Below are 20,778 nucleotides of genomic sequence, written 5' to 3'. Positions count from 1 at the left end.
AAAAAAAAAACAGATGAACAAAGCTTATTTGTTAGTCCAGCGTTCAAACAAATGTGATTCTCAAGCAAAACTATTTATTGTCAATTCAAGATTTAAGCGATTCTAAATTACATTTGCATCGATGCGGACAAAATAAAAATCACGTCTGTGATATAGTCGATGAGCAAAACCAACAAAAAATCAAACTTATGACATTAAACTGAAATTAAAACTCTAAAAAAATACTAGATTTTAGTTGGGAAGACAATGACCAGATTTTTTCCCAAATTTAAAAATCCAATCAGAGAATCTGAATCGAATCGAATATAAAACACATACTAGTTTGATGTTTGCTTGATCTCATTGAAATGAAGCTATCACAAAGCCTAATAGCTGAATTGTGTGACTCCACTAGGCTTTGATTCACTCCATGAAACTACTACTTTAAATCCACCAATCAAAGATGACAAAATACTTCACTTTTCGAGTTTTACAAGAAAACATCAAATTCTGCGGATTAGCCCGCAAATCCGCGGATCCGCTCTGACCCTATCCGTAAAAGTCCAACTTCTATGCGAGTTTGGACCGCAAAACCCGCTTTTTATATGAAAAAATTTTATGGAGCCCAAATCCGCACTACTACGATTCTACTTGGTCCGAACCCATGGGTCAGAGCCCAATTTGACACCTCTACAAATAATCTCATGGATGCATTTATGTTATGTCAACACTTTGTTTCTAAACTGACAGAGTTTAATGATATATAGTTACAATGTTGTCAATAACAATTTATAGTCTTTTATGCAATATATGAGTTTTTTTTCCTTCCAATTTCATGCATTGTATCTTTGAGATTCATGTGGATGAGATGATTAGCGATATCTTCTGCAATCTGCAATATCTATGTAACAGTTATTTCAATATTTCGTGAAATTCAAAGTTACCATAAACATTTCAATCACATTTTGTTATTTAACAATACACATTTTATAAGATTTACATTTTTCAATGTGGTTTTAATATTTATTTGTTATATTTCCAATGCAGAAACACCCTAAAATGCATTATTTTATTTATTTTTATTTTGTATTATTATTAGTGCATTAGTACAAACAACCTAAAAAGAGTTAATGCTGGAAGAACTAGACATAGACAAATTCGTAGTTATGGAATATTGACTGAGTTTTTCGAAAAAAAATATTCTAAAAAACGGTATAGGTGGCCGCCTAAACGGTCCTAACCGGTTTTACATGTTCTAAAGTGGTTTTAGGCGGCTCTAGGCGGTTCTAGACGGTTTTAAGGGATTCTAGATGATTTTAAGCGGTTCATCAAAATTGTTAATCAGTTAACATTTGTTTTTTAGGTGCCGTTTTTGATTTTTTTTTGTTATTTTAATATGAATATAGTGAATGTTTTTGTCTAATATATATATATATATATATATAACATTTTTGATGTTCAAATAGATGTTTTATCTAATTCAAATATATGCTATATTTTAATGTTTTATATTTGACATTTATAAGATTTCTTTTAGTTCTTGTGTGTATTTGAACTTTGAATCTATGTTTAAGATTAATAATATTTAAATTTTATTATTTATATATATATATAACATTTCTGATGTTCAAATAGATGTTTTATCTAATTCAAATATATGCTATATTTTAATGTTTTATATTTGACATTTATAAGATTTCTTTTTGTTCTTGTGTGTATTTGAACTTTGAATCTATGTTTAAGATTAATAATATTTAAATTTTATTATTTATGAACTTTGCATTCTATAAAAATATATATAATATATTTATTTATCTCATAAACATTTAAACCATATAATCGTCTAGACCACGTCCTAGGAGCTAGGCATTGTATTACTGGCCGCTTAATGCTTTCTTGAACTTTTTAGATTTTTTCCACATCTTTCCGAATTTATAAAAGTATACGTACATTCTTTTAATTAAATTATGATCCATAACTTGATCTATTTACCAGAGTACCTGAAAGTTTAAAAATTTGTAAAACAGCCCCATAACTTTTTATAAGACCCATATCAATTGAAATTTACAAAAATTCTCAGGAATACTGAATTGCCCCCAGTTCTATAAATTTACCGGAAACTTTATTATTTACTGAATTGTCTCAGATCTTTTGAAGTTGTACAAAAGTGCGCATAACGTTTGCAATTTACATAAATGACTTTCTTCCAGTTATAGAAAACCACCAAAATCTTATGCTCTTATGCTTTTGATATTTCGATCCACAATACCAATTATAAATGTTTCCCCAAAAGATCAGAGAGAATTGCTTGAACGATGTTTTGCAACTGATCGTGAATAAAAGACTTGGTATCTAACTATGTACCCCAAAACCCCAAAAAAAGGCTTATACAAAACTATGGGATACGGAGACAAAGGCTTAAAGCCACATAACATATATCAATAACACCAATTTGATTTTTCACGTATTGTAACATAACTATAAACTGACACAGATTGCAAACCACCACAAGGGTACACAATCTCATAGTTGATAGATGAAACACATCGTCATCAAGACATCAAATACAATAATACCCAAATATAATGAAAGGAGTTAAAAGTTTCATAACCGTCAAGAGGAAACTGTTAACAGAAACATATATCATCACTCCATAAAACAAACTTATTCAATGCCCTTTGCAAGGGTTTTGTTTTGCTTAGTTGGTGCGGCTCTTGAAAACATCAAGACCCATCTCGGTTGGATCGGTTGCTTGAAGCTCCACTTGAATCCCATCTAGCTCTCGCTTGAACCTATCCTTAGAGCTCGCGTAAATCATCTTGTCTCTCACTTTGGCTGTGTCAGGAGACCTTGTACCACACAAACACAAACACAAATTCTTGAATCTTGATGATCATCTCATAAACACAAATCCAAGGACATATACGTTAGTAATTGTCTTTTTACCATGCGATGAAGAAAATCTTGCTCTTCTGGCAATTCTCCTCAGTGACAAAGTCGAAATCATAGATGCAATATCGGCATTCATTATCTGGAAGACTTGCTGCAAAGTCATCGTATGATTGTTCAGGCTCGCCGAGTTTCTCTACAATCACTTGCTTGTCCTCAATCTTGTACACTATGGTACGGAATGTTCGTTTTGCCTTCAGTTCCAAGAATTTTAGCTTGCAATCATCGTGCACAGCCATTCCCGACGCTGCGTTAGCCTGTTATAATCAAAGTATCATCAATACACAGAGAAGAACAGTAAGAAGATGCAAATCTCTTCAAGATACATTTCTAGACCAAAAGATCCACATCATTCAATACAAATATTTGCATTGATAACATTAAATTGTAGAGAAGCTAAATAGTTTTTAGTTTCCAGACAATTTGAAAGATTTAGAACAATTTAGACTTCAATTACGAATCATCATGAGGATTGAAAAATGTCTTACTTCGGAAGACCAGAATGATCAAAATAGATCGAAAAATCGACTATCACTGATGAAATTATTCAAAACCTCTTGTAATTAGCTCTAAACTCAATATATGAACTTCGAGTAAGAAAAACACACTGAAGAATCAGATTCCTCCTGATTTCAGATTTAACTATCGAAGAAGCACAGCAAAGTTACGAGTTCTTCGTCGGATTTCTATGAACAAATCCGATCACACACACAAAATATCAAAGATCGACGAATATATAAAATAATCTCCAGATCTAAACGAACAAGAAGCGTTCACAAAATATACTATCCGAGACGAAAACCAACCGGATTTGGACTCAAATCGACAAGCAAGCAAGCAAATCGAGAAGGAAGCTTTTAAATCGAAGAACTCAAAGCATATAGGAGAAAAAATTTAGCTCACCATGGCTGAATCAAACCGATTTCAAAGAAAATTTCTGTTGAAATGAAGAAGCGGAAGAAGATATATTCCTCGGTCGGCAAAAATCGATGGAGAATATTAATGACTTTTTTTTTTCTTTTTCTTCACTGTTTCTTCTCTCTTCCTTCTCCTCAGCGTTATTTGTAAGCTATCCGAATATTATTTTTTCTTTTTGTATAGAAAAATATTTCTTTTGCTTATTTGTTTTCTTTGCATTTGCTTACTATGGATCAGAAAAATATCAATTAATTTCTTTATAGTTTTTATTGAGTATTCTAATCAAATTATTTATCTCGAAACAGTACAATATGTTTGAATTCGTTCGATTTTTTTTTCCCACCAATATTGAAAATGTCATCGATTAGTTGATAAATCCGTGGAATAAGTTCATAAGATTAGAGATTGCAAGCTAAATCTCTTACAAAGTTTTTCAGATGTGGTCAACAAAACCAATTGTCAAAACGACAAATCTAATCATAAGAAGATATTGTGGTCGATTAAAAATCTGTAAATGCAATCTGACCCAGACGAATTGGTCCACATATTGTTTTGTTCTTAACATTAAGTCAAAGCTAAGTTCGGCTTTGGACTGTACTGTTTCTCTTTGTATTATGAACAGATTAATCACATAAATAAATCAGTTTCGAACCCAAAACCTAAAATTAACCTAAAATTAAAATCAAATCAAGACTGATTCCTCTACCAGGCTCGATAAGTGTCTTCACTTCATCAAATTCAAAAACAGACTAGAATAGTATTCAAGACTCAAAACAAGTCGGATCGAGCTGGTTTGACATACCATAACAGATTTAAACTCTTGTGATCATGTAGATCGACCTTTAATGGCATGAATGTAACATTAAATGATACCAAAAGGGTTCATCTTCAATTAGACGAATTGAGTCTTTACACTCAGAAACCCACTCAAAATAGTGAAATCTACAACGAAGATGGAACACCAAAGACAACATTGAACACAAAGACCAAACACAGATAAAAAATGAAGTTTTTAGGTTCATAACCTTCACAGCATAATGTAAATTATAGAAAAAAAAGTAACATCACTCCGAAAATAACAGGATAAGAGAATAAGATCATTCAAAGAGAGAAACTTTGAGTGTTTACTTTTAGTTGGCACGGCTTCTGAAAACATCGAGATCCATCTCGGTTGGATCAGTTGCTTGAAGCTCTACTTGAATCCCATCTAGTTCCCTCTTGAACCTGTCCTTGGAGCTCGCGTAAATCATCTTGCTTCTCACCTTAGCTATGTCCGGGCACCTTGGCGAAAAAAACAGAAATTTGCATCACATGAATAAGATAAAACCTTTGGAAGGTAATGAGAAACAACAAGACACAGAGTTTATAGACTATGCAATTAGTTTACCACGCGATGAAGAAGATCTTGCTCTTCTGGCAGTTTTCAGCTGTGACAAAGTCGAAATCGTAAATCGCATAACGGCATTCATCAGCAGGAAGACTTGCCGCAAACTCCTCAAAGGTTTGGACTGGTTCACCGACTTTCTCAACAATCACTTGCTTCTGCTTCTCCTCGATCTTGTAAACGATGAAACGGTGTGTCCTTTTCGCCTTCAGTTCCAGAAATCTTAGCTTGCAGTCATCGTGCACAGCCATTCCTGATGCCGCGTTAGCCTGTTAAATCCAAAAAACATGAAAATGAAACAACTTTTCACAGAACATATATTCAAGACTTCTTACTCAAAACACAATCCTAAAAGTCCATCAAACCCATTTCATTTAAGGCCATAGCTATTATTCTCAGACCTCTATGATGATTGGATTGTGCATAGCTATTATTCTCAGACCTCTATGATGATTGGATTGTGCATAGTTAATACATCAACCTAAGAGATTACATGAAACTGATGAACAATAGTGAAACGGCTAGTTCAAGACAAAGCAAAACAAAATTGAAATGCAATCGAAAACGAAAGATCTATATAGATCAGTTTGAGTGATCACGAAAACTGAGAAATGTCGATTTCAAGACACGAGAAGTGACTGCATAAGAACAACCGAATATCACCGAAATTGATAGATATCACTTAAAAAAGGTTCAACAAGTAAGAGCCCTAAAATCCACTGAAATCTCACATGAAAAAAAAAAAAACACTAAGTCTTAGATTTCTTCTGATTTCAAATTTTAGCTATCGCAATCGAAATAAACACAGTAAACTCAGCAGATAAGTTCTCGCGTTGCTTTGATCCTAGATCAGTCACACAACGATCACAGAAACACTAAATCTCAGAGATCTAAGCCCAGAAAATAATCAAATCCATCTACAGATCTAATCGAAACAGAAAAGTGAGCCAAAAAAATCGTAATCCGAAGATTTAAATACGAACCAAAACGCGTTGCAACCCCAAATCGAGAGGCGCACTCGAGATCGAGGATTTCAAAGTATAAAAGATTAAGTGGAAAAGTTGAGCTCACCATCGTTGGAAGCACACTGAAATCAGAGCAAATTTCTGCTTAAACGAAAGGAGAGACGATGATATTTTCTTCGGGCGGCTAAAATCGACGGAGAATACGGTCAGTCTTTTTTTTTCTTCTTCTCTATTTCTTTCCTCTTCCTTTCTTCAGCTTTTATTCGGGAAACCATACATAGCTTACCGTATTATATAAGATTTTTTTTTTATTATCTAATTCAGTTTTCGTGTAAGTCTTTTTCAATAATATCATCAGAAACAAATTTCTTACTTCCATAATAAGAAAATAAAGATGCGCACATTAAAAAATTAAATGATTTGGTTCTATATATTTTTTTCCGGATGTATAAAATCACTCGAAAATATACAAAATATTGTTTATAACTTTTAATGTTTATTTGTTTGTCATAAATTTGAAGTTTTTAATTGTTGACCGTTTACAAAAATAAAATGATGCTCACTCTAAATAATTTGAAGAACATAGTCATTATTGTAATTTTGGAACATACATATATACCAGTCTAGACAGAAATGTTTTGTCAATTATAAATTTATAATAGTTAAGTGAATGACAAACTAACATAATACATCATGAATCGGTTTCAAAATTTTAATACTTTAGTTAGTTGCTGTCTTGCTAAATGCTGTTATATCATATATCTATAAAAGTTGTTATTTGATTAAAAAAAACACTTACGAATTTCTTTCAAAGCGTTAAAATGTCCCATGTACGAAAGCTAATAGCTATTTTTAGAGCTAAACACTTTCCATACATATATTTTGAATATGTATAGATATGTTTTGACTTTTGACCAAAACAAAATGTACATATGTATGGAATTGTAATAAGAAACAAAAAAGACAAGGGGGAAATAATAGATATTTGGGTAATGGGACTACATAAATTACATAGAGAAAACAAAGGCCACTAAAAGTAGTCAATAAGTATATATTCAATCTAAATCTAAAGAAACGTAGACTTAATACTTGTATCATATTTTAGAGTGAATTATATTATAAGGCACTTTCTTCACTTTCCTTACTCGTACTTGTAACTATTTGGGTACTTTCTCTCATCTCTCTCTTTGTGAAAGGATATAGAAGCCCTTACTTTTTACAACTAGTACAAACTTTACTGTTTTCTCTATTTTTTTTTACCACCGCCAGATCTATGTTTTCCGGTCAGCGTACATTTCAGTTATTGGCGAGAATTCCTTGACTGAACTAAATCTGACCAAGAAATCGAGCTATTTTTTATGAAAATCTGATAAGAGTGAAAGTTATTTCAACGTGTTTGATCCTGTAAGATGCGTTTAACGTGTACGCAAACGATTTCGGTTTGGTATCGTCGTTCGTTTTAAAATCCGTACAGATGCGTATACTGATAAACACACTGGTGAAGCATTTCATCACCATAGCGTGTGCGATGAAAATGTATCGTAGTGGATAAATGCGCAGGACATATTATGGTGGATGGGTTTGGGTGAATTTAAGTTAACTGTCTCACAAAATCGAAAAGAATGAGAACAATGTTCGGTGGATGACAATGTTAGGTGGATGACAATGTTCGGTGGATGCAGTTTGTACTATGTAAGTTGTTGGATGAAATGTAATCGACTATTTGGATGTATAGTTGTTTGGTCATTTCCCGCCTTGAAGTTGAAATTTTTCGGGCCCGCTTTTAATCTACCTTGTACAAATCCTTACCGTCGGATTCACATTTAATGTTTATAATCGAACGGCTGGGGTTGCAGTGGCAGATAAACGTCAATTCCGTCTGTTTTGGGAACCGAGTAATATTAGGTTAACCTGTTCCATTCCAGCAGACACGTTCGGTGCTGGCGGAAAAAGTTTGCAAAGGTGTGCCTTCTTACTATTTTCAGTTGTAATGGTGGATGTTTAGGCCGTGGACATCAACTAAAACTTTTTTTTTTGCTTCTCTCGTGTAGTCATGGAAGAACATTGTCTTGTAATATGTGGTGAGTGGATTCGTTCAAGAGAGGGACTTTGGGATTTCGTTGTGGACAAGATGAAGATGTCTAGAGTAGTATCTCTTAGGTCAGGCGTTACTATATCGGAGTTAAAAAAAGTGTTTTGAATGTTTTTTTCGATGTTGGTGTAACATTAAGCTACTGGCCTCCTAATAGCACATAATTAGCAACTGGAATATCTACTCCCCCGGTTATGGTTACAAACGAGTGTTTTATAGGTTATTTCTTAAAACACTTCAAGGTTCAGAGTAGTGTAAACCTATTCGCGAGGTTTGAGGGCGATGAGGTATCGATTGGTAAAAACGGGTTTGAGGGTGGTGGCAGTGCTGTTCAGAACACTGTTAGAGGGAGAAGCTGAGGCAGTGAGTCCTCGGGTGACCTTTCTGGGTATAAAACCCCATTTCCTACGAGAAAGGGGCCGGGGGATGTCGATATTGGTGGTTTTACGTTTAAAACACCACTAGCAAATAATGGTAATGCAATGTATAAAGAACCAGTTCCAACGAGGATGCGTAAATCAGTAGGTTGTGAAATAACTGGTTTTGGTAAAAAGCTTGGGTTTTTCCAGGGAAATGAAGCTGATGAGAGCATGGAGAGTGGGTTTAAAACAAGTAGCCATTCTTCTCTTGGCAGTGGGAGTGTGGATGGGATTCCAAATTTGGCTAACATCCCGCGAATGTCTTCAATGTCCGAAGATAGTACAGGTTGCTGCTTCTCGACGCCTAAGACGACAGTAGAGACTGGGAAAACTTTTGAAGAGTATCCACTGACGTCTAGGAAGAGGGATTTGGTTAGCGATGAAGATAGCTTTAAAGCTAAGAAACCTATTAACAGGTCTGTCGAAGGACCAATATCTGATATGGATAACAGCATGGACGAAGAGCTAGTACAACACGCCGTGATGGTAGAAGAATTTTTTAGCGCTGGTCATGGAAATTGTTAAAACAAGGGTACTGGGCAAGTAGACGCTGATGGTGCAGTTAACTCAAACAGTGATGATGATGATGTAAGTGACATTGGAGATGAAGTAAATTTCGATTGTATGTCTCATGAGTTCGATAAGGAATTTTGGGAACCATTCCTAGATGAACAATTTGCTGGGTCCAATGTTGTGGAGGTTATGTGCGACCCTGTAGATACAGCCGACAAGAAGTGGAGTAATTTACATGAGGGAGAAGTTTACAGGTGTAGAACCAATGATGCCTTTGACCACGATGTGTATGTGGGTACACCACCATCTGGTGGATTCTCAAAGCATGAAAGTAGTGGATGGATGGGAATGGACGGGACGGTTCCTCGTACCCCCAGTCCACGTGATCTCAGGAGTGTGGACAATGAGGACTTTGATATCCCGCCATTGTTCGATGACACCCAGTACGAGACTGCAGATATTTTAGACTTAGACCTTGTGGACGGGGAGGATTGCGTCAGAGTTGGTAAGGTTTATCCTTCGAAAGAGGATTGTCAGATTGCGCTAGCAGTCTATGCAATTAAGGAGATGTTTCAGTTCAAGCAGACATTAACCAAGAGGAACCGTTTTGTTTTAAGTTGTGTCGACCCCCGTTGTGTCTGGCGAGTTCTTGCAAAGGAAATAAAAGATAGTTCTTATTACGAAATAAGAAAGGCACAGCTTGAACACAGTTGCGATATCGAGACCAGAAAGGCGTTCAAGAAAAGAGCATCTGCGCGTGTTATCGCTGCCGTCTACAAATCGAAGTTTGGTGACCCAGTTAATGGTCCTAAAACAAGGGAGCTGCAGCGACTTGTGCTCGAAGATCTCTGTGTGAATGCTTCTTATATGAAGTGCTATAGGGCGAAAGAGAGTGCTCTTTTGGGAGTTAGAGGTGGACACGACGAGTCATACAGTAAACTGCCTGAGTATCTATACATGTTGAAATATGCAAATCCTGGAACAGTTACAGAATTGAAGACAGAAACAGATGAAAATGGGTTTGAGAGATTTAAGTATGTGTTTCTCTTGTTCGGTGCATCTCTGGCTGGATTTAGAAGACTAAGGCATCTAATTGTCTTGGATGGAACTCATCTGGGTGGGAAGTACAAGGGTGTGTTGCTAACGGCTAGTGGACAGGATGCTAACTTCCAAGTGTTTCCACTAGCGTTTGCTGTAGTGGATAGTGAGAATGATGTATCATGGACATGGTTCCTTCGGTGTTTGGAGAGGTTACTTGCTGACAGCAATCGGTTGACAATCATTTCGGATAGACACAATTCTATAAAGGCGGCGAAAAAGTTGGTGTATCCTAAGGCAAGTCATGGAGCTTGTATTGTTCATGTTCAGAGGAATGTCACTTCAAGGTATAAGAATAAAGGACTGTCGAAAATGGTAGGAGTTGCTGCTTTTGCATTTTCAATTCCTGATTTCAGGAAGCTCTTCGGTAAAGTCAGATCTATGAATGGTGATTGTGCTAGTTATTTAGAGAAAATGGGTACAGCTACTTGGTCTCGAGCGTATTTCCCAGGGGATCGTTATAACCTGGTGACTAACAACATAGCAGAAACGCTGAACAAAGCATTGAGGGAAGGGAGGAACTCCCCCATCATAGAGCTCTTGACTTTTATCCAGAGTATGATGACTCGATGGTTTGCTGCTCGTCGTAAAAAATCTGCTAGGTATCGCGGGATTGTGACCCCGGAGGTGGACAAAGTTATGACTAAGTACATGGAGGTCACAAAAGAAAGCAAAATCAATAGCGTTTCTAGCTGGAGTGTACAGATTATTAATCGTTTCGGAGGAAAGCACAATGTAATTTTAAATGACCGCAAATGTACTTGTCAGGCTTATCAGAAGCTTAAAATTCCTTGTGGCCATGCTCTTATTGCTGCGGATTCTGTTGGTCTTCCTTATGCGAGTTTAGTTGGTGATTGTTACAAGACGAGTACATGGAGGGAAACATATCAAGGTGTGATTAATCCTGAGGCCGACCCGAATGAGGTTGAGATACCAGTGGAAGTGAGTAGTTCTATTCTATTCCCACCGAAAACAAGAAGGCCTTCAGGCCGTCCTAAGGAGTTGCGGATACCATCAACCGGGGTGATAAAGGTAAAGTTAATTAGTTGGTAACTTTATTGCAGTGACAGGAAATAATATTAACGGTAGTAACATCTGCAGGGAACTGGTGTGAAAAAATATGTGCCGAACAAGTGTGGACGCTGTAGAATGTCTGGACACAATCGAAGCAGCTGCGCCAATCCGATATAGATGGAGTTTCAGACCAATCCGTTTTGGATCCATGACACGTTTACTGCGATACCCGGATTGTGATTGTTTTGGTTTTGTTATCCACCACGTCTTATCAATTTTTCATTGTGCGTGTGGAGGGTGTATGGAACTTTGGATACTACTTTAAATTTCCGCGGTGATTACTTTGGTGATGTTTTCCTGGATTTTTTGGGCGATTTAATTCGGCTGACATTGGATTAGTTGTCTAGTCATCAGACAGACTATTGATTAAGCTGTTTTTACTCTAATGTCGTTAATCGTATTTGTTTCATTATTGTTGAAATTTATCTCATTGTTGATAGTTATCTCATTGTTGGAAGTCCTGTGATCCTATATAAAGCATTTGCAAATACGATATGTAGGTGGATTATACCTTGCGTACGTATGTGAGTGTTAATGGATCGTTGGAGATAATCTAAGACAACCATGTTTGTAGGCATGTTTTTTTGGCCTTTTTTGTGATGAGGTGTGTACAGCAACAGTCCTTGGTTGTAAGTGTTGATCGTGTAGATCGAGAAGCAAAAAATAATGTTTTTAACTCAATATACGGGACAGTTATGAGTGGACACACTTAACATGGATTATCACAGCTGGATGTTAATTAGGGGGTGTGGGTGTTGTAAATGACTAAAATACCCTCAAATTAGGTTTGAGCTTTGAAGGTTCCGTATAAATATCTGTTGTAGTATTTGGGGGCGGTGAGAGAACGTTGTATTTTCGAGGGGACGAGGTGGGTCTAAATGATTATCCATTTTGTAGCTGGTTTTTCTATGTTTTTTTGATACTTTGGAAATCGGGGATGTAGATGATTTACGCCTGATTAACCATCGCAGGAAAATGCCGATCAGCTACAGCAACAGTTCTTCGTCTAGAGGTAGTCTTGAAGATTATGGATACTACGAGGGATTGTACGATGAGGGGATTCCAAAAAAATGTTACTGTGGAAAGTCCGTCTTGATAGACATATCTCATCAGGTGGACAACAGAGGTCGCCGTTATTACAGATGTGGAATGAGAGAGGTATGTAGTCTGTAATCCCGCAATTTAAATCGGAAAGTACACAGTTTTATAACTGTTGATGTGAATGTAATGGATTAGGAGGGAGGATGCAAGTACCAAAAATGGTGGGATGTAGCTGTTACAGAGGAGTTGGCAGAGCAGAAGGTGAAGTTGGGATACCAAGATGATAGGATGAAGTACTTGTTGAGCGGAGCTAGTGGAGAACTAGTTGATCCACCCACAATTTGGCGAAATGTGGATGTTCTTCGTGATGATGTTGCGGAGCTGAGGGTGCTGATAAAGGAGCTTAATGAACAACTTTGTGGGTGTCATGACGACTACAATGAGCTGAAGTCAGTCGTCCTAAAGCTTGAGATTCCGCGAAGTGAGACTACGATTGTGAGGGCCGATCCTGACATAGGGCTTGTACAAGTGTTGATTATTGTCTCATTTGTGATGATGCTGTTTGTGATCTATAAATCTAAGTAGGTTGTTGTAGTTATGGAAGTAGTTTCAACTGTTATTTGGTAGTCGGTTATTGTGTTTCTGATGTTTGTTTTGGAGGTAGTTGTAGTGTCAAATGTTTCAAATGTTTCAAATGTTTCGAATTTCTCCACCGTAGAGTAGCATATGATAGGGTAAAGCAATTTGGAGATATGATCATAGTATGTAGTGGATATGGGTACGTGGATGGAATGAAATGGATGTATATGGGGGATGAAGATTTCGGGTTTGAAAACTATGAAAGGAATCTACGAAAACATGAGAACGTTGCAAGCGTGGAATGTCCGGTGTGCCTATACAACTAATATAGTGGACGTAACAATGGATGAGATGCGTAGAACTGACGTATGTGGGTCAACCATTAAAGCAACAAACATAAGTGGGTAGGTGGATGAAATCGTATGGACATATTTGGTGGATGTGGCTTTCGGGATCGAAAACTATTAAAGCAATTCACAAAAACGTGAGAACGTTGCGAACGTGGATTTACCGGTGTACATAAACAACATATATAGTGGATGTAAAAAAGTGGATTAGATGCGTAAAACTGAAGTAGCGGGGTGACCCATTAAAGGATCAACCAAAAGCGTTAAAAAAAGTTAGCAACCTTACTGCGAACATGCCCTTACAAAAGTACTGTCTAATGTGGAAGAAACTTAAAAGTAGCTACTCGAAGATAAGGAAAACATCCATCCATATGTGGGTACATTTTTAATACGGGATTTGGTGTTCATTGAGAGGGTTGGGGGAAGTAGATAGGAACAACTAAGTACTTGTAGACATCCATGGCGTATTGTTTCCTGAATTGATCGACCGTTGCATCGCACATAGCTATCATACCGGTATCACCATGAGCGTGAAGCTCGAGGAACTTAAGTGTGACAGGGCCACAGTCTCCACCTCTGTGGTTCTCATAAATCCCAGACGCTCTAGTGAAACGAAATGGGTGTCCTAAGTATTCGGTGGGGGCTTCGTTCGGACACATGGTCTGAATGATATGCGGGAGTAGTTCCAAAACAGGTTGGAGGTATTTCTCCACTTTACGTTCGGATTTAGAGAAGGGAGTGGATCAAGTACCTCGATGAACCAGCCTCGAAGGTTTATCGCAAGTCCAACCCAATGCTGATTGTCCCAGCCATGGGTGCGTACACTGTATCGACGTCGGTCAGCCATGTTTGACCATCAGCCTTGACAAAAGCTGCGAGATGGTCATCCCATCTAAATTTTGACTTGTTTCTAGCGGCTTTCCAAGAACGATACTTCCCTTGAAGATGATTGATTAACCATGGAGACGCAAAGCATGCTTGTTCTGCTTGTAGAATGTGTGTATGACGTGATCCTAGGAAGGACATAAGAACCTCCATGTGCTGTTAAGGAAAAAACGGATAAGTGAGCATAGGATGTAGTAATAACCGAAGGAAATAGGAAGTAGTATAGGTACCAGTGTTGAGATCCATTTCTGAGGGGTAGCTAGGTGTAGAATAAACTCATTGTCGAAGGTAAAGTTATCAGCAGTGGTGTGTTTTCTGCAACAAGAATAAAATGAACTCCTTCACGGGTAATGTGATTTATGGTTCAGCTAAATATATGGGAAGTAGGTAGGCACGTACACGTGAATAGAGGAGGTCAAGGTGTCGTGAAAGAACTTGAACTCTTGTTCGTCAACATGTTGGAGCAGTAGGGTTGACGGTGGGCTCTGTTTTTCCCTAAAAGCAACCGCTAACCGTTGCTCCTCGGACGACGGCGAATACTGAACTCTCTGTGGGGGTGGGGAAGAATCACTTACGTCCAGCACCTCACCGTCCACCTGAACCTACGTTTTACAGAATTTAGAAGGTTGTGTCAGAAATTGGTATGAACATCGTTTGCGACGTTTTGGTGAAGCACAGTTACCTGGTTATAATTTGCTTCACTTTCCTCTGCTTCGTTTTCCACTTCTGCGTGTACATCTTCACTTTTAGTTCCCGGATCTACTTCATCGAGTACAGTGAGTTTTCTTGAGGTGCTGATGGTATCAGCAGAGTCGACGTCCGCCTCAGGCTGTCCACATGGATGCAAACCGTGTTGTTTTGGAGAGTTTACCAGGTCTGAGCATGGTATAACTAGTTGCAATCGAGTTATCATGTCCACATCTTCGTGTCCATCTGGTATCATGTCCAATTTCTCGTGTCCACTTTGGTAACGTGATATCTTGGAGTTATGTATTGATGATTCGTCCACCATTAGTTGTCCACTGCACGTCGAATCCGTCACGACATGCATATACTTATCCAGGGGTTTGAGTACGTCGGGGACATGATACACCTGCAACACTGAAGGAGTTACAATGGGCTGAGTTTCGTGAACTTGGCCACTGTTATCCACTTGCAGGACGACATTGTTTTCAGCGAGTGAGGAGATGGGTTCTTCGGGCTCATTTTTGTCGATATGCATGTTTTCCTGACCATCGTTGGCTTTGTGTGGTTTCCATTCAAAAATGGGAGATGTCTGGATTGTGCTGTAGTTGCCCTCGTGGTTGTCAGCGCCGTGTCCTTCGAATCCTGTGGAAGAAAACTCGAGTGTTCATCAGGCGTTGGTGTGTTGATTGGTTTATTTGAGACAATATTAAGGCCGACCTTAAGCACTGAAAAGGATATTTATATGTAGAATTTACCTTTGTTGATGGTTTGTCATTGTCGTGAAGTTCTTCGTTGTTGTTAAGTGCCTCGAGCACATGTGAAATGCAGCCATCTGCGAATTCCATGTCTGGCTGAGACTAGCGCATAAAAACGTGATTAGTCATGTGGACGTGTGGATGTTGTCTTGTGGATAAAACATTAGTGCTACTAACTGGTTGTAAGTGATTCTTACAGTGTTGTTTTGGAAAGGGCCGAATGGAGTCAGAAATGGTATTGCCGAGCTTGGAAGAAGATTACCCTGATGGATGACCTTTGTAATATAGGAAGCAAATATAGATTTATCAAGTGTGCCCAGAAAAGAAGTGAATTTTGCTTGATAGAAGTTACTAGTTTACCCATTTCATTAACAATTGAATTCTGTTGATTTCCGGCGACCAAATCAACCGACTCATCTAGTAGCTGTTCTTTTGGGCAGTCATCCATGAGACAGTCCTGGACTGGTAATTGTTTTTTGGTACCCACTTGTGGTTCTGTAAGGCAGTCCTCCGCCTGTGCTTCCTATAAGCGAGATTTTTTTAGTAAGTATAATGGTAAAGGGAATGTGTTGATTAGATTGTAGAATACTTACGGCGATAAAACCTGGATCATGATTTCTATCAAGTAAAGGTGATTGAACTTCTTCTCTGGCTCGATCAGGTGATACTACTTCTTGGCTGGCTTCACTATTTCCAGGTGTGTAATTGTCATCAGTGAGTCGGATAATATTAGAAGAGTAATGGACAGGAGAAGGTGGATGTCTTGCATCGTCAGTCTTTGTCTGACGTTTGCTCTTGTGTCTGGTAGCTGTGAGACGCTGGGAAGACAGTTTACCAAATCGTGTAAACTTGCAGAATTTAAGCTTGTCTTCTAATTTTTGGACACGTTTACAAAGATGTTTCACCTCAGATAGCAACCACACGTTCTGGTTTTGAGACTCCGCATCATTTGGCAGTAGATAGTCGTCCATTATTTTCTGCTTCCGACGACTGACATGTTTCATTTTTTTTTCTTTGTTCGTAGCTTCAACGGGGTGTGTGGTTGAGATAGATTTTTCTTCTGATCTACAATGTGCCTTCGGTGTACGCGTTGTGCAGGGATTGGGACATGAGTCTACAGAGGCAGCGAAGCATCTCCACCAGGCCATTCCGACTTGGAAAATGAATGACCTTCACGGACTAGGTCCTCTAAGTATGTAACTTTCCTGTCTCGTATCTCATCATCCCATTCACCCCATCCAATGACATCAGGAACCTGGACCTCGATAAGTGGATGCACCAGTAACTGAATAAAAAAGAAAACATAAAAAAGTAGAATGAGTAATCTCTAAACAAAATGTTTTTCATGTTTTATTGCAGAACCAAGTAGTATAAGAACTTACATTGTCACCAAACTCGACGTCGAGCACGTCGCGGATGGAGAGAGAGTCGTTCTTGCGAAGTTTAATACCATCCCAATCCAGTAATGTGAAATATGCAGAGTCTTTGGGTAACTTTAAGTGTAGCGCTGGGATGGCTTGGAATGCAACAAGTTGTAAAGCTAGGGGGAAACCTTGCATACGGAAAGTGAATTGGAGAAGCAATTGCCGGAATTCTCCTACAGGGTTATCTACTTTTCCTGGGACTTTCCTGGAAGGCCGCATACATGCAATAGTTTTTAGGAAGGATTCTCTTCCCCAAGGGAAAGTGAGAAATCCATCGAGGTCCTCCAGCATCCGAACATATCGGGGAGTGGGTTTGTGAACCTGTGTGTTAGCAACTAGTACACCATCAACAATCATAAGCAAGGCTAACCGAAGTCTCCTGCTACTTGGCATATCCTTATCCGTTCTAAGCATATATCCGATGTCAGCCAAGGTTGTTTTGGGGTCGTTGCCGATTAGCTCTCGCCAGTATGGATCTGGTACAACTTCATTCGGTGGCTGAAAGTCTGGTGCATAGTCGTCAGGGAACTCGCCACAGGACAACCCGGTTACTTGACCAAATTCGGGCAAACAAAATCGAAAAGGTTGTCCACCAAACACTATCCAGATCTCGTATTGTTTTTTAGTGACAACCTGTATGGTTAAGAGAGAGTGGATGAGCTTACATGAGATCGGTGCACTAGCTGCTGGAATGTCAAATAAACGGCCGAACGGCGAGTTCAAAATTGTCTCAAACTCTGGTGTATCACGAAGCACATCATGAAGAAATGTAAGTGTGTCGGGCTTCGAGTAGACGTTGATACGGTTGATAGGAAATCGGTCCGTCGCAAACAACCGCTCGGGCAATCGGTTGTCGGACCCAGAAGCATGAACCTCGTCTGGAAAACAAAAAATATTGAAAAAAACTCCGATAAGACAGTAATTCGTGAAATAATTCAGAGTTCAGACAAAAAAAACATAAACTTGGATGGAGAACAAACCTGACATGTCGAATAACAGCGGAAACTGGAAGCGAAAAACAAAATAAACCGAGAAAACACGAATTCGACAGCCTCGTGCTGGAAGACACAGGCGATTAAGCCGAGTTAGGCTTTAGGAGAGAAACGATTTGAAGAGACAAACGCGAAATGGATTTCAGAGAAGAAGTAGAAGGGCGTTTTTAGGGTTAAAGCCGGTGAATATCAGAGAAACTCGCCGAGATAGTGAAATGTTGGAAAAATGATGTTTTACCGCATGGGTAAAATGACTAAAGTAAATAACTTAAAAGCAAGTATAAGTTACAATAAAGACATAAATGTCATCTCACCTGATAAAAATATCCTAATAATTGGAAGTAATAATTGGAAGTACCTTTTAGTGTTATGGGAAAGTTATAATGTACCTTTTAGTGTAATTTATTCTATATTTTATTGGCATCGAATATTTTGCACCTTTTGAAAAAAATCGAAATTCAAATTAAAAGGTCCATGACTCTAATGGCTCTTTCGGTTGGCTCCACTTTCCGCTCAGCTTTCATTATAGCGGTGAGGAGCTGGTTAATTCCAATCAAAGATTGCCACGTGAAAATTTAGGGTATATTTATAAAAACATGGACGCTGACGTTTTGCTTTGTGCGACAGGTTTCCTACCAGACTGTGATCGTAGCCTAACCACTTTTAAAAGTTGACGCCCAACCAGGCCCAATATTCATAGGCCCAGATCGGTCCAATAGTGAAACGGATGTTCTTCTACAAACAAAAGACTAACAATCATTTATCACGAATTGCATCCAAGCTTTTGGAGCTGTAAACATGGAACTGATCATCATCTCTGATACATTCTGTAAAGAAGTCTACATGATTACGACACTGTAAAGAAGTCTACATGATTACATCAAGTGTCGGGGCCTAAATTAGTCGTCGTCCTTGTTCATATCCGTTGTCGCTTCCTCTGCGTTCTTGGCAACTTCAACAAATATTAGTCTACCATCTACAATCTGAAACCAGCAAACCATACAAAAAGAACCAAATCCAACTTCAGTGAACTTCTCAAGAAGTTAAGTCACAATGAACGAAACCAAAATCGATAAAGCTTCACACCCTAATCGGCAATATGATCTTACACAACTTGGATCTAGACACCTAAAAAACTTATCACAAAAGGGTCTAAAGTAGCTTTGTTTAGGACAATAATGTGCCAAGGAACATCTGGAGAACAAGGAGGCATTATCAAGCAATTGATTAGTACAAACCCAGAAACGTATTGAAGTTAATATCTAAGTACGAAGAAACTGGCAAGTTATTGATGGAGAAATTAAAAAAAATTATATTTTTCCTTACCCTCCCATCCAAGCTTTTCAATGCCTTTTGGGCATCATCCTCAGACTCAAAAGTGACGAAGCCGAAACCTTTGGGTCTCTGCGTTTCTGGGTCCCTAATAAGCCGAGCTAAATAAAAACCACAACTCAAAATTAGGGAACAAAACATAAACCTAATCGAGCCTCAAAGACATATGCGAGTTTCTTGTTTGTACCGTCTTTAATCTGACCAAAAGGAGAAAAAAGCTGCCTCAGAGATCGATCTGTGGTGTAAGCAGATAACCCTGCACAAGAGAAAAATCTGAAAACCAGAGAATGTAAACGGAGGATTAATCTAATCGGTGATAATTCAGAAACCGTTATCTTACTGCTTACGAAGAGTTGAGTTGCGAATCTCTTAGCCATCTTTAACAATAAGACAAACTGATTCAGAAAAAGGCCAAGTGCGAAACATTTCTAGGTTAAATGCTCTAGCGAAACGACGACGTTTTCAAAGTAACACCCAGATTCGCAAGAAACGAATTCGATAAATCGATTCACTTGTAGGGGAGGAATAAAAGCAAAGATATAAATCAACTGATTTCGTAGAGAGATTGGATTTGATTGATTACATCGAAATACGAAAGACGAAACAGAAATCGAAATCTAGAAACTCTTAACATTCATAAACCCTAATTGTACAAATCCTTCCCCAAATTCTCGAATCACGAGACGCAATTTCACGAACTGGTGAATTTCGTGACGGCTTTGGTTCCCTCGGAGACGGCGTGTTTCGCGAGCTCACCAGGAAGCACAAGCCTAACAGCAGTCTGAATCTCCCGAGAAGTGATCGTAGGCTTCTTATTGTACCTAGCGAGCTTAGACGATTCTTGAGCGAGTTTCTCGAAGATATCATTGATGAAGCTGTTCATAATCCCCATGGCTTTGCTCGAGATTCCGATATCTGGATGAACCTGCTTAAGGACCTTGAAGATGTAGATCTTGTACGTCTCGACGCTCTTCTTCTTCATCTTCTTCTTCTTATCGCCGCCTGCGCCGCCGGCTTCCTTCGGCAGCTTCTTCCCGGCCTTAGGTTTCTTCTCCGCCGGAGCCTTCTCGGCCTTTGATTTCTCCTCCACTGGTTTCTTCTCGGCCGGCTTCTTCTCTCCCTTTGGTGCCATTCTCACAAGATGAAAAGTTTCAAGGAATTTTCAAAGGATGAGATCGTGAGGGCAAGTGAATTTGAGAATCGTAAGATGTGCGATTTTCAACAAATTCGGCAACTGATATATATAGGGTAGAGAATAAGATACCTATTGGCTTGTTCATGCTTCAGGAGGATCGATGACGTGGAGCTATTAAATACCGTTAGATTACACCATATCCGTCCATGC

The 20,778-nt window shown here is 38.5% G+C and overlaps 5 protein-coding genes across 6 annotated transcripts; all 5 read right to left on the bottom strand.

Annotated features, from left to right (window-relative positions):
- Positions 1-2,386: 2,386 nt before the first annotated feature.
- On the bottom strand, positions 2,387-4,071 carry LOC18013980 (actin-depolymerizing factor 2). The gene is made up of 3 exons (XM_006418914.2): positions 3,832-4,071; positions 2,926-3,185; positions 2,387-2,828 (listed from the first exon to the last, which is right to left on the bottom strand). The coding sequence occupies exons 1-3, from the start codon at positions 3,832-3,834 to the stop codon at positions 2,678-2,680; spliced, it is 414 nt and encodes a 137-aa protein (XP_006418977.1). The 5' UTR covers positions 3,835-4,071; the 3' UTR covers positions 2,387-2,677.
- A 632-nt stretch (positions 4,072-4,703) lies between these two features.
- Positions 4,704-6,505, bottom strand: LOC18013628 (actin-depolymerizing factor 1). The gene is made up of 3 exons (XM_006418912.2): positions 6,302-6,505; positions 5,234-5,499; positions 4,704-5,127 (listed from the first exon to the last, which is right to left on the bottom strand). The coding sequence occupies exons 1-3, from the start codon at positions 6,302-6,304 to the stop codon at positions 4,977-4,979; spliced, it is 420 nt and encodes a 139-aa protein (XP_006418975.1). The 5' UTR covers positions 6,305-6,505; the 3' UTR covers positions 4,704-4,976.
- Positions 6,506-16,799: 10,294 nt separating this feature from the next.
- On the bottom strand, positions 16,800-18,096 carry LOC112084478. The gene is made up of 3 exons (XM_024153622.1): positions 18,090-18,096; positions 17,068-17,987; positions 16,800-16,970 (listed from the first exon to the last, which is right to left on the bottom strand). The coding sequence occupies exons 1-3, from the start codon at positions 18,094-18,096 to the stop codon at positions 16,800-16,802; spliced, it is 1,098 nt and encodes a 365-aa protein (XP_024009390.1).
- A 770-nt stretch (positions 18,097-18,866) lies between these two features.
- Positions 18,867-19,842, bottom strand: LOC18013627 (cold-inducible RNA-binding protein). Of its 2 annotated transcripts, XM_006418911.2 has the most exons (4): positions 19,774-19,842; positions 19,621-19,689; positions 19,428-19,534; positions 18,867-19,084 (listed from the first exon to the last, which is right to left on the bottom strand). In XM_006418911.2, exons 1-4 carry the CDS (start codon positions 19,808-19,810, stop codon positions 19,001-19,003), a joined length of 297 nt encoding a protein of 98 aa, XP_006418974.2. In that variant the 5' UTR covers positions 19,811-19,842; the 3' UTR covers positions 18,867-19,000. The 2 variants fall into 2 exon arrangements, with proteins under 2 accessions (XP_006418974.2, XP_024009540.1); XM_024153772.1 differs by having other exon boundaries at positions 18,890-19,084; positions 19,621-19,842.
- A 117-nt stretch (positions 19,843-19,959) lies between these two features.
- Positions 19,960-20,640, bottom strand: LOC18013626 (histone H2B.7). Its single transcript, XM_006418910.2, has one exon. The coding sequence runs from the start codon at positions 20,563-20,565 to the stop codon at positions 20,125-20,127; it is 441 nt and encodes a 146-aa protein (XP_006418973.1). The 5' UTR covers positions 20,566-20,640; the 3' UTR covers positions 19,960-20,124.
- Positions 20,641-20,778: the final 138 nt, after the last annotated feature.

This window comes from Eutrema salsugineum, unplaced genomic scaffold (genome assembly GCF_000478725.1).
Source record: "Eutrema salsugineum unplaced genomic scaffold, Eutsalg1_0 scaffold_4, whole genome shotgun sequence".
Classification (NCBI taxonomy): Eukaryota; Viridiplantae; Streptophyta; class Magnoliopsida; order Brassicales; family Brassicaceae; genus Eutrema; species Eutrema salsugineum.
This window is presented reverse-complemented; position numbering and strand designations above follow the sequence as displayed.

Excerpts from the sequence above, each read along its gene's own strand:
- LOC18013980 (XM_006418914.2), bottom strand. Across the intron at positions 2,829-2,925 it reads AAGATTTTCTTCATCGCATG|GTCTCCTGACACAGCCAAAG; the intron begins GTAAAAAGACAA and ends GTGTGGTACAAG.
- LOC18013628 (XM_006418912.2), bottom strand. Across the intron at positions 5,128-5,233 it reads AAGATCTTCTTCATCGCGTG|GTGCCCGGACATAGCTAAGG; the intron begins GTAAACTAATTG and ends TTTTTCGCCAAG.
- LOC112084478 (XM_024153622.1), bottom strand. Across the intron at positions 16,971-17,067 it reads ACGTCGAGTTTGGTGACAAT|TTACTGGTGCATCCACTTAT; the intron begins GTAAGTTCTTAT and ends TTTTTTATTCAG.
- LOC18013627 (XM_024153772.1), bottom strand. The coding sequence starts at position 19,810 with ATGGCTAAGAGATTCGCAACTCAACTCTTCGTAAGCAGTAAGATAACG. Across the intron at positions 19,535-19,620 it reads TTTTGGTCAGATTAAAGACG|CTCGGCTTATTAGGGACCCA; the intron begins GTACAAACAAGA and ends GTTTTTATTTAG. Across the intron at positions 19,085-19,427 it reads TGAAAAGCTTGGATGGGAGG|ATTGTAGATGGTAGACTAAT; the intron begins GTAAGGAAAAAT and ends TGCTGGTTTCAG.
- LOC18013626 (XM_006418910.2), bottom strand. The coding sequence starts at position 20,565 with ATGGCACCAAAGGGAGAGAAGAAGCCGGCCGAGAAGAAACCAGTGGAG.